This window comes from Carlito syrichta, unplaced genomic scaffold (genome assembly GCF_000164805.1).
Source record: "Carlito syrichta isolate Samal-C Ts95f unplaced genomic scaffold, Tarsius_syrichta-2.0.1 Scaffold305437, whole genome shotgun sequence".
Classification (NCBI taxonomy): domain Eukaryota; kingdom Metazoa; phylum Chordata; class Mammalia; order Primates; family Tarsiidae; genus Carlito; species Carlito syrichta.
Window position 1 is genome coordinate 441,146 of NW_007249533.1, and position 12,092 is coordinate 453,237.

At 36.9% G+C, this 12,092-nt stretch overlaps 1 protein-coding gene across 3 annotated transcripts; it reads right to left on the reverse strand.

Moving 5' to 3' along the window:
* Window positions 1–1,583: 1,583 nt before the first annotated feature.
* Window positions 1,584–11,850, reverse strand: TFAM (transcription factor A, mitochondrial). Of its 3 annotated transcripts, XM_008061679.2 has the most exons (7): window positions 11,667–11,850; window positions 10,985–11,103; window positions 9,470–9,540; window positions 8,619–8,768; window positions 6,354–6,449; window positions 3,211–3,267; window positions 1,584–2,732 (listed from the first exon to the last, which is right to left on the reverse strand). In XM_008061679.2, the coding sequence occupies exons 1-7, from the start codon at window positions 11,765–11,767 to the stop codon at window positions 2,586–2,588; spliced, it is 741 nt and encodes a 246-aa protein (XP_008059870.1). In that variant the 5' UTR covers window positions 11,768–11,850; the 3' UTR covers window positions 1,584–2,585. The 3 variants fall into 3 exon arrangements, with proteins under 3 accessions (XP_008059870.1, XP_008059871.1, XP_021569911.1); XM_008061680.2 differs by lacking the exon at window positions 8,619–8,768; XM_021714236.1 differs by lacking the exon at window positions 6,354–6,449.
* Between the last annotated feature and the right edge of the window lie 242 nt (window positions 11,851–12,092).

Here is a 12,092-nt window from a genome sequence, read left to right on the forward strand (position 1 = left end):
GCTCATCAAGAGTACCTGCATAATGAATCTTTGTATACCTAACCCTGAATTGTACTCCACATCTTTAAAATAAAAAAAATTTTAAGAAGAAAGGCTTGGACCCAGTGTTTATTCTGGGTGTTGGAACAGTCCTGGAAACCAGATTATCCTATTATTTAAAATATCAACGACATTATTTTAGAAACAAAGGAAGCCAAATAAAATTTGATACTACCATAAAATGGTTTTGCTCTAGCTCTTTTCACTGTTTTACCCCTTTGCCCCCTATATTAAGTTGTAAGTATTTGAGACCTACTCAACACTGAACTTTCCAATATATTTGGAAAGGTATGATTTGTTAAGTATAAAACAGTACAGATAATTAATGCTCAAAGAGCTCAGAGGAATTTCCCTTCAGGGTAACTACAAAGATGCTTTTTATGCTACATTTGTCCAATAGATGCTTACATAATTCCTCTATCTCACTCATTAAATAGTACTCATTACAAACATTACTATGTGCTCCCTGAGCTCATCTGAAGCACAGAACACAGTCATTGATTTGAGTTTCGATTTTTCTCTATTCTCCTAAGGAGTGTACATAATTAGCACATCTTAGATGCCAAGCAGAATCAGGGCATGGGGCATTCTCTCTGAAAACCAAATTGAGAAAGCCTGTGATAAGACACTAGCACACCTCTTCCTCCTAACCACAAACTACTTTATCGATTTCACTAACAGCAGACTTTGTCCTGTTATTCATACTCACAGAAAAAAGTTGTTTGAAAATACCCAACTTTATGTATTTCAACTCATATTTTCTCTTAAGCTATTATTTTTCTCTTCAGTTCTATCTTTGTCAAGCTCAGTATGTAACAAGTCATCTTTTTGTGACTTCAAAGTCTTCAAAGTCTTTCTGGAGATCTAGAATCTGCAATTTCTAAATATTTTGCACAACACATAACGTGTATATAAATTCTGAGTTATCCTGTACCTGTGAACTGATGATGTGAAGTGGATTATTCTGCTCAACAGATGGTATGGATTTTCAAATCCTTTGCTTAACTCACTTGGAGGATACACAAATGGTAGAGAAAGATGGCTCTCACAACTATAGTGAGGTTTTTATGATACATGCTTACTGGAAAAGGTAATTTTACTGAGCCATAGCAAATAAGTATTAAAAAATCTCAATCGATACTATATGGGTCTTTTTCATTATATAGTACAACATAATTTGAAGCTAAAGATTATTTTCCTTGTTAACACAGAGAAGCAACAGTCTGTTTAGCGTATGTACTGATGACCTTTTTCTTAAGATAAAGGTGACAATTGTTCTAAAACAACATCTGAAAAGTTAAGAAAATTACCCCAATACATCAACACACTGGAATAACAGTCACATTACAATATATTATAGACCATGAGGTGGCAAATTTTTTCTGTAAAGGGCTAGATAGTAAATATTTTAGGCTTTGTACGCTACAGTCTCTGCGGCAGCTACTTTGTCCCTGTAGCACAAAAGCAGCCATAGACAATAAGTAAAAGAATGACCATGGCAGTGTTCCAATGAAACTTTATTTATGAACACTAAATATTCACATTAATTTTCATGTGTCATTAAAATCTTTTAAAACACCATTTAAAATTATAAACACAATTCTTAGTTCACAAGCCATAAAAAGCAGGCAGTGTGGACTGGATTTGGCCTGTGGGCAATGGGTGGGTGTTATACAGGCTTTTATGTGTTATGCAAAATGCTTCAAATTCCAGAGACTTTGAAAACTTTCATTTTTAGATTTCTCATTTTAAAATTTATTTCACACAAGTTTTCTTTCTGGATAAATATACTCACGAGAGAAAAATAATTTGGAAAAAAACACAATTCCTCACATAGGAAAAAGAGGAAAGGTGCAAAATGAATGTTTAACCTTAAAACATATAATTAGGAAACATAAAATCAAAAATTGAAATTTTTATTCTATGCAATATAAAACATTATGCATAGATCTGGTACATAATCTTAGTTTTTAATTTAGGAAAAGACTTTTCATAAAAAGTTGCAACTGAAACCAGCACTCACTTGCACACACATCATCAACTCTGAATATAATATGAATTATACCTAGGAATTGAAATTTGCCTAGATGAGTTGTCTGTTTTTTAAAAAATGCACAATTATATCACAGAACACTATGGTTTCTACAGTTTGTGACAATTTTGAAAAGGCAACTCCTGCCTCATAATATAAGGAAACAAGAATATTTTTTTCCATAGTCATCATCCAGTATAAAAAAATTCACAGTCTGATTTACCTTTATCAAAGGTAAAATGATTCACTACTACACTTGCATGGATTATTTTGATCCTCATTAGTTCCTGAACACAAAATAAATTTTGCATAAACTTTTGTCTGTTTGGGTTTTCCAAAGCAAGCCACTAGTATGTTTGTATTAAACTGGCAAAAGTCCATGAGCTAAAGAAAAAGGAAGTGGATATAAAATGTTTACCAACTTTATCCTTTCTAATTTTACAGTAGCTTCAGGTATTGAGACCTAACTGGTTACTTGTGCCTATTCATTATGAACGCAACTCAGTATTTTAGTTTAATACTCCTCAGTGTCATCTTTTGATGGGTTCCTCATTTTGCGACGTATAAGATCATTTCGTCCAACTTCAATCATTTGTTCTTCCCAAGATTTCATCTCATTATCATAACGAATTTTGTCATCTTTAGCAAGTTGAATATATACCTAAGAAAAAGAGAAATGTTCAAATAACTCATTTACAAATGAACAACATACTTCTGGCATGCCTCCATATATACTTCAGAAATTATATTACCATCTTACATGTATAAAGAGGGCCTGGAGAAAGAATATTTCTGTGAGATAAAAGTTAGATGAGAACAAGGTTAATAAGAGACAGAGATTTGTTATCTCTTTGAATAAAGTTTTTACAAGTTCAGATCTTGGGGTATGAGAAGGGGACAGCAGCAAGGTTGACACTAGGCTTAGGAGTGATGTTGTTTCAAATAGAAATTTTATTTACAGCCAAAAATTACTAAGGGAAAAAAGTCAAATTGGTTCTAAGAATAAGCAAGTAATTTTACAATACTTTAGCTGCATTATTAGTAATATAAGCTTGCTTACATATGAATCAAGCCTTGCCCTAATATAGTCTCACAGATATCCTAACTGGACACTTGCGACTAAAAAACATAATACTTACTTGCTTTTGAGAACTAGACAGATTTTTCCAGTTTTCATTTACAGTCTTCAATTTTGCCTGTAAGACAACATATATATTTAAGTGATAGATATGAGACTTCAGTGATTAAAGAAAGATCTTTTTTTATTATTCATTTCAACAACAAAAGCTCAGGTATTTAGAATTACAGGCAGAATCTCATCAATTCTTTAATATCTTTTCTTTCTAAACAAAAACAAGCTGTTAAAATGTATAAAAATTAAGTAAATCAATATACTTTTTTGCTTCGAAAATGTCTGTATTCAGATATAATCCATTTGTTGTCATAAACTAACTTTAAAGACTAAGTGCTTTTATTCCCTCCCTGTAGCTTTATGTTTTTAATTCTAAAATTTGTGTCTAAGTGTTTAGGTGTAGTCATAGAAAAAATACAATGTGAGTCCCTAATTCTACTTAGTCATACTTAATTGTGTGACCTGGAAGAAGTCATTTTATTTTCCTTGGGCTTGGTTCTTCATCTACAAAATTAAAGGGTTAGAAAGATACTTACTTTTACTCCTTCCTAAAATCTCATTAAACAAATAAATTTATTTTAGGCATAAACCCACATGAATAAAGACAACAGGAGAGGGCATTACTAACACAAAATTATGGAAGCTGAAAAGCAGATAAAGTGGTAACTGACTGAACTGACTAAAGAAAGCTAATTTCTAAGGTGGCAGTAGAGAAAACTGAAATGCTACTTTATTTACAATGCGGAATTCCCAATCCATGTGGGAAATGGCAACAGTAAACAGGTGTAAAACAGGTGAAGCTAAGGTTAAACACAGGATTCACTGAAAGACTGTTTTAAAGAGGTAAATTCTCCACTATGCTGCAATTTAGAACATCTATCCTCTCCTGAGAATAGCATCACCCTGAAAACTAGGTACAGGTGAGGGCAATAGTACCATGCTAAAAATGGAGAAATTAAGTTAAAATGCATACAGTATTGGGGGGGGCAAAGAAGGCAACAGCCAAACTGGAACAAGTCAGAGGCTTCAAATGGAAACAGAAGGACTATCTAATAAATCATAAAACATACTGAAAGCTGGTGAATATTGAAGAGTTTGGGGTCAAATTATTAAGTATGCAAAAAAAGGACATAGTCACCTCCAGAGGAAACAACTTTTGCAAGAAAGGAAAAAGTCACAGCATATGGCAAAGCTCAGCATAGGGCATACATAATCATAATATAAACATTTAATACCAAACTAATCAAATTTATGGTAACTACATTAGGAGGTAGGAGAATAGAGACATGCAAACAGTGAGATGAGAGTTAAATGTTCATCTTAAACAGTAGGAGGTAAAGCTTAAAATATAAAATAGACAATGCTCAAAGCCAAAAAAAAAAAACAAAACGAGAAGCAACAACATAAGAATGTTAATTAGAGACATGAAGGTTAATACCACAAGTATCAGCTAAAATAATGAAAAGTATTTCTAGAGTAAGAAATAGAACAGGACAGTGAAAACTGCCACCCTTTAACAAACCTTAAAGTATCATTCTGATTCTTAAACTTTGAGAATGTATAACCAATATTTTTTAAATGAATAAAAACTATGGTCAAGTTATATTTCAATCTCCAGTGATAGGATCCCACCATTAAGCATCCTGGGTGATTCCAAGGTATAGTCAGATTTGAGAAGCACTGATTTGGGATTCTTTAACATATAATCTACCCATGCTGGTAAGAAAACTCCACAGGCTTGCATCTCAGTAATGCAGAGCCATAGAAACTGAACTTAAAATCCCAAGGGGAGTAATTAAGTATGTCACACATGTCTCTGTATGTGTGCATTTTTTATATATATATAAAAAATAAAAATTAAAAAAATTTTAATACAAAAAATTAAAATTACATATATACACACAAAATATATATTATTTAATTACATGTTAAACAAGATTTGTAAGATGAACGACAGATAACTATAAACTACAAATAACCCCAAAGCAGTGCCAAAAACTTTGTTTCAGATATTAATATCCACTTCTTTTACCATGTCATATTATACAAGAAAAAAAAACTATCCATCTGGAGCTGCTAAGAAATAAAAAATAGGAAAGGCTATGCCGCAATAGTGACTGACAAGTTTTTCTTTAACACATTCATATGACAATCACATGTATAACACATTTATTAAAAGATACAACATGAGGCAGGCTTGGTGGCTCAGCCTGTAATCCCGCGACTTTGGGAGGCTGAGGTGAGTGGATTGCCTGAGCCCGCGGGTTCGAGACCCGCCTGGGCAGCGAGACCTCATCTCTACAATAAATCAAAAAATCAGCTGGGCGTGGTAGCGCATGCCTTTAATTCCGGCTACTTGGAAGGCTGAGGCGGAAGGATCGCTGGAGCCCAGCAGGTCGAGGCTGCGGTGGCCGGGAGCGGCCACTGCACTCCAGTCTGGGTGACAGAGTGAGACTCCCAACTCAAAAAAAAAGATACAACACGAAGCAATAGGTTATATTCAATTTCCAGCAAAAATATTGTAGCTCCACTCTCATTCTTTCCAGTGATTTAAAAATGGTTATGAACTGCTGGAGTAGAAAAGTCTCCAGAAGAACTTTAACATCCCTAAAAATTAGAAAATATTATGTTTTTTAAATTTAAAAAGCTGGTAATGTATGATTGGGCAACAATATACTCAAGTTAATCATATGTGGTAAGAAAAGGACTTTTCCTTAATAGATCCAATAAAGAGGGCCTTATCAAAAGAGTTTAATGCCTATAATTCACTACTTTTACAGCACGCTAGAATCTCCTGTCTAAATATTTTAAAACTTAGGCCAGGTGTGTGGCTCACACCCGTAATCCCAGAACTCTAGGAGGCTGAGGCAGGAGGATTGCTTGAGCCCAGGAGTTGGAGACCAGTCTATGCAACATAGTGAGATCTCATCTCTACAAAAAAATCAAAAAATTAGCTAAGCGTGGTAGAGTATACCTCTAGTCCCTGCCAAGTGGGAGGCTGAGGCAGAAGGATCGCCTGAGCCCGGGACATCAAGGTTGCAGTGAACTGTGATCATGTCAGAGCACTCCAGTCTGGTTGACATAGTAAGATCCCAACTCAAAAATTAAAAAAAAAAAAATTAAATTAAACAAAATGTATTTCAGCTTTACCTGTGATGAACCATCCTTAGCTTCTTGGAAGCTTTCAGATACAAAAATGTTATAGGCTGAGCGAGGTCTTTTTGGTTTTCCAAGCATTGTTAACTCCTAAAAAAAACGGAAAGATCAGATATAGTTTTAACCTCCATGAGACATACCTATAGAAATGTTACTCACTACTATGCATTATAGAATGTTCCTTAAAGTGAATGCTATGGTTCTTATATGAACTATTTGAGTATAACATCTTGGGGTTAGAGTTTTATAACACTAAATTTTGAAAATTGTACTAGACTTCATGAGCTATTTTCCATTGAAAATCATTTCCTTTAATATTATTTTCATGGTGTTTATGGACTGAACAACTGAGCACATATGTACAAAACCTTTTTGAAAGATACAACAATCCCAGTTTCTTTTTTTCTTTTTTTTTTTTTAGTTGGAGTCTCACTCTATTGCCCAGACTGGAGGGCAGTAGCACGCTCACAACCACCACAGCCTCAACCTGCTGGGCTCAGGCAATCCTTCCGCCTCAGTCTTCCAAGTAGCTGGAACTACAGGTGCATGCCCCCATGCCCAGCTGATTTTTAAAATTTTATTGTAGAGATGAAGCCTCACCAGGTTGCCCAGTCTGGTCTCAAACCCATGGGTTCAGGCAATACTCTGACATGGGCCTCTCAAAGTGCTAGGATTATAGGTGTGAGCCACCGCGCTCAGCCTCCAGTTTCATTCTTGCAGGAAACTACAATGCCATTGACCAAATCAATTCATGAACACTAGACTATCTGTTTAATAATCTCTTATTGCATTCCCTTTCCTGAATGTCTCAATTTTAAAGCTCAACAGATGTGTTAAATTCAATTTTTAGTAGGTACCAAAAGGGAAGAAGAAATTATGGAAAAGAAAACAAGTATCCCTTATTATCTAAATTAGTTTAGTTTCTGAGTTCAGAGAGTGTGGGATACTACATTATCCTATTTAGTTTCTGAAGCTGGATACTAAGTAGTACTTGAAATTTATAAAATTCTGTGACTCTTGACAGCAATTTGGTTATAAAATGTAAAAGCAGGGCTCCTCCAATTTACATCTAAAGATCACTTTCTTCTTCCTGAATCTCTCAAAGTCACTTAGTATTGAAACTCCAGGCACCTTAAAATTTGACTATTTCTCCCTTTTTTCCCTGTACCACTAGGGATTTCTCTCCAGTGTGTTTTACTTGCAACTTCCTGATCCCATCTGATCTCTGAATGAATTGGTACTGGGGAGCCTTTGATAGTAAGAACAATCCCAAAAGGGAGTGAGAATGAAAAGGGAAACCCCTTATATCTGCCAATCCTCATTTCTAGTACTCTCCACTCTTAGCATAGTCTGGGTGCATTAAGGATAGAGAGTAAGGGAACTATTAGTAATCACCCTTTCAAAAACCATCCTTATGCATTGTTTCTCACTCTCTTCTGGCTCCCTTTTACTAATTGAATCAGTAGCCCTAAATGATCATCGTGGACTTGAAACTGAATGATGCCTCAACCCTAGTGCTAGGAAACATTAGGATCAGACAGAGATATCTTGGCATCTCACATTCAAGGGTGGGATCTAGTGTCTCAGAGAAACAGTTTTAACTCTGATGACCATTTTCTAATAGCATATATACTGGACTAGCAAAAAGACCACCTCATGACTAATACTGGCTCTACAGGGAAAAATGTAGTCTAACTTTCAAACAATAGCACTTATGTGGATTAATACTTTAAGCTGGAAACAACAAATTTTGAACTATGTCAGGTTTTTAATAGTTATTTCTTTGGGGGAAAAAAAGAATTGCATCCTAAAGGCACTTCTTGTTTGATTAATAAATTGGCACTTTTCCTGATGTGTTAACTAATTTAGTTGATTCAGCAATATTCAGTATCAAACTCATCATTACCTACAGAACAATTCAAATCACTAGGTTATTCTGACAAGACTCAGAAGCAGACTCTTGCTATTCCTAGTTAGGCTGTTTCATACCTATGTTCCTGTAGTTTCATTCCAGCCCTACTCATTACATATCTTAAATGGGGATACATCTGAAAGTAGCAACAAGGATGTCCAAGACATACTCAGTGGCAAGTGGTCCTAGTGGCTATCCCATTTTTTGCCTAACTAAAATATAACTAATGACATTCTACTATTTCATATCTACACATTATCATTAAAATAAGGGAAGACTACCAATATTCATAGTTAAATAAATTTCAGTTATTTGCCATAGGAAAAGAGTATTTCAATGATACTCACTCTCTTTTTTATTAATGCTTTCTTTTTTAAACGTTTCTGCATGATTTCTTTTTCCAAAGATAATATCTGACTAGGAGTTAGTTGTTCTTGAATTCTGTTTACTTCTTCTTTGTATGCCTGCCAGTCTGCCCTGTAAGCATCTTCATATATCTAGAAATTAAAAAAACCCAAGTAAGTTAATAAACTGTTGCTGGAAAATTCAACACAGCACATCTGCCAGAGAAAGAAACATACACGACTTCAGATAAAGAAAGACTGAACCACCAAGTGGAAAACGTCTTCTGAAATAAGATGTATATAGATTAGTGCTGGGCTCGGTGGCTCAGCCTGTAATCCCGCGCCTTTGGGAGGCTGAGGTGAGTGGATTGCCTGACCCACAGGTTCGAGACCCGCCTAGGCAACTTGGCGAGACCTCATCTCTACAATAAATCAAAAAATCAGCCGGACGTGGTAGCGCATGCCTGTAATTCTGGCTACTCAGAAGGCTGAGGCGGAAAGATCACCGGAGCCCAGCAGGTCGAGGCTTTGGTGGCCGGAAGCGGCCACTGCACTCCAGTCTGGGTGACAGAGTGAGACTCCAATTCAAAAAAAAAAAGATGTATATAGATTAAATATATGTATTTTCCAAATATGTTAACCAAGATGAAAGTCTAGCAGTTAGCCTCCATTTAAAAATTGCTGCCAAACCTTCACCTCCATCCGTATTTTCACATTTATGTGAATCAGAAGGCAAAACATTCCTTTGTAGATCACAAATATTGGGTCCAGTTCATCTGGTCCTTTAAAACACATGACAATTGCTCTTAATTGCAGAAAAACTGGTCAGCAATGTTGAAATTCTTTGTGCTTACTTTTTTCTCTGAATCAGGAAGTTCTCTCCATATCTCAGCGATTCTTTTAATTAGTTCTGAATTTTTTGCATCTATAGATTGGAATAAAATGAAAAAGATGTCATAATTTTATGTTTCGGCAAAAATTTCTAATGATTTCCAGGAAAACACAATCCATATGAATAATTGAATACAGCAATTTAACTTTTCTTTATCCAACTAATTTAAATATAAGTAATTTATCCAACATTGGTAAAAGTCCATTATCTAAGGAGTATATCACATAGCACCAAAAACAGTCCACAGGATTTGATTATTAGTTTAAGCAGCTGGGTAATCAACTGATTCAAGTTTTTTACTTCCACATTTCAGTCAAAACATTTTTCAAGTATTTGAGGAATTAAGTTCATTAAAACCTGATTAAACAACAAAATACAGTCTGGTTCATATATAACACCACCTTGCATTTCAATCATAGAAATACACTTGGAAACAAACTATTCTAAAGTCAATTCATTATCCTCCATTTCCTTCCTCATCTTAACAGGAATGATGGGGTATGCAACTGATTTAACAAACCACTTGTTAGTACCAACTCTTACATTTAAAGATGTGAATACTTAAGCATATCTCTGAAACTAATTCCTTATTTATAATGTGAGCATTTTTATTATAGCTCATTTGATTTTCATAAGTGTCCTGTGATGCATTCCATGTAAAAGGACCTTAGTAATCATAAGCAAAGATTAGCTATTACTTTTACACTCCAACCCAAAAAGAAAGTCCTACAGTCTTTCTAGGAAGTTAAAAAATCTATTTTTCAGGAACTCAAGACAAGAAAGGATTTTCACTCTTGAAATCCGCAGTAATTTGCATAGAGCCTTAAAGTTTACAGAACACTTACACAGAAGTTATTTTTTGCAACTTCAGTAACAATTCCCTAAGGTAGAAGGAGAAGTTAAGCAAGAAATAAAATAATTCATCTGTGATCCTACTGGCCAAAGTCAACTAGGCCCCAAGTGCAGCTTTTTTATTCTTTTCCCTTCCACACTATATGCTATTTTTAAAATACCTTTCATTAGTTCTCATTATATTTAAAATATTGCTATTTGGTATAAGATGCTACACTTCCTATTTTACAGTCTGACAAACAAAATGATTGTTCCTGCAGACACTGAATGCCTTTTGGTAGTGCAAATCAAGTTTTTTATTTAACTGCTTAGTGGCCTTTATATTACCTCAGAAAAAGTACACATCCCAAAACTCCTTACCTGGGTCCTGAGCTTTAAATATTGGGTAGCTGTTCTTTAGTAAATCGAAGGTAAGAAGTCACTGGTTTCTTTGGATAACTAGCCAAGGCGGATGGAAACCATTTCGGTAAGTACACATCCCAAAACTCCTTACCTGAGTCCTGAACTTTAAATATGGGTAGCTGTTCTTTAGTAAATCGAAGGTAAGAAGTCACTGGTTTCTTTGGATGACTAGCCAAGGCGGATGAAAACCATTTCGGTAAGTCCACATCCCAAAACTCCTTACCTGGGTCCTGAGCTTTAAATATAGGTAGCTGTTCTTTAGTAAATCGAAGGTAAGAAGTCATTGGTTTCTTTGGATAACTAGCCAAGGCGGATGAAAACCATTTCGGTAAATACACAAAACTACATACAAATAAAAAGACAATAATCAATGTTAGGAAATTTAACTTTCAATATTTACAGGTACATAAACATAGATCCCAAATAAGATGTCATCAAGATGCTATACATCTGACACCTTCAACAAGAATGCTAATGCCATTTGACACCCTATCGTGACCAGAGGGAAGAGCCTGACGGACTGAAGTCTCAAAAGTCCCTACCTCCTTAGCAAGGGCACTCCGAGTGAAGGAAAGCATCTATACTGCAGCTTCCGGACCCCGCCCCCTCCATGCCTAGATGATGGCGGGAGAAACTGCGCGACTCCAAAAGAGGGCGCCGAACAGGTGCTCCGAGGCTGGGCAGTGAGGAGGGGTGAGGGGAGGAGGTGGAGAGAAGCAGGAAGCAAGGTCCGGGGTATTAAGGGAGTAAGGCCTGCTTTCAAAGCCACCTTGGCAAGGTCGAGGTCTCCATCAATGGGCCAGGATGGCTCTGAACTCCGAGGAGGAGCAGAGAGTGGAGCAGAGCGTCTACATCCCAGCCCCGGGACGCCCTGGGCCCCGAGTGAGGCACAGGTAAGGTCCTACCTAAAGGGTAGGCGAATTCGACTTCCACACTCAGCGCACAGCTCGGCTCCGGACCTTCCCAGGGCACTCAGCACGCCCCACATGCTTCGGAGAAGCGCCATCGCACCAGCAGACAAGGCAGTGGCCGGGCCCCAAATTCGCAGAGCCTCCCGGCACAGCAAGACAACCCCCACAATGACAAACCGAAGCGGCGTGCAGTCCTCCTAATCTTGTTATCATGCCCGCCACTCGCGAGGCACTATGGGAAACTAGCTAGCATCCGGTAGGCAGGCAGGGGGCGGGGGGGGGGGGTCAGGCAGAGTTGGCGCAGGCGCCGTAGTGAGCCCCTCGGTGGGCGGGACTGCCTGGGAGGAAGAGAAGCGCCGGGGCCGAGAAGGGAAACCTCTCCCTGCTCGTCTGCGGAAGGCCTTGGCCTCGAGGGGGCGC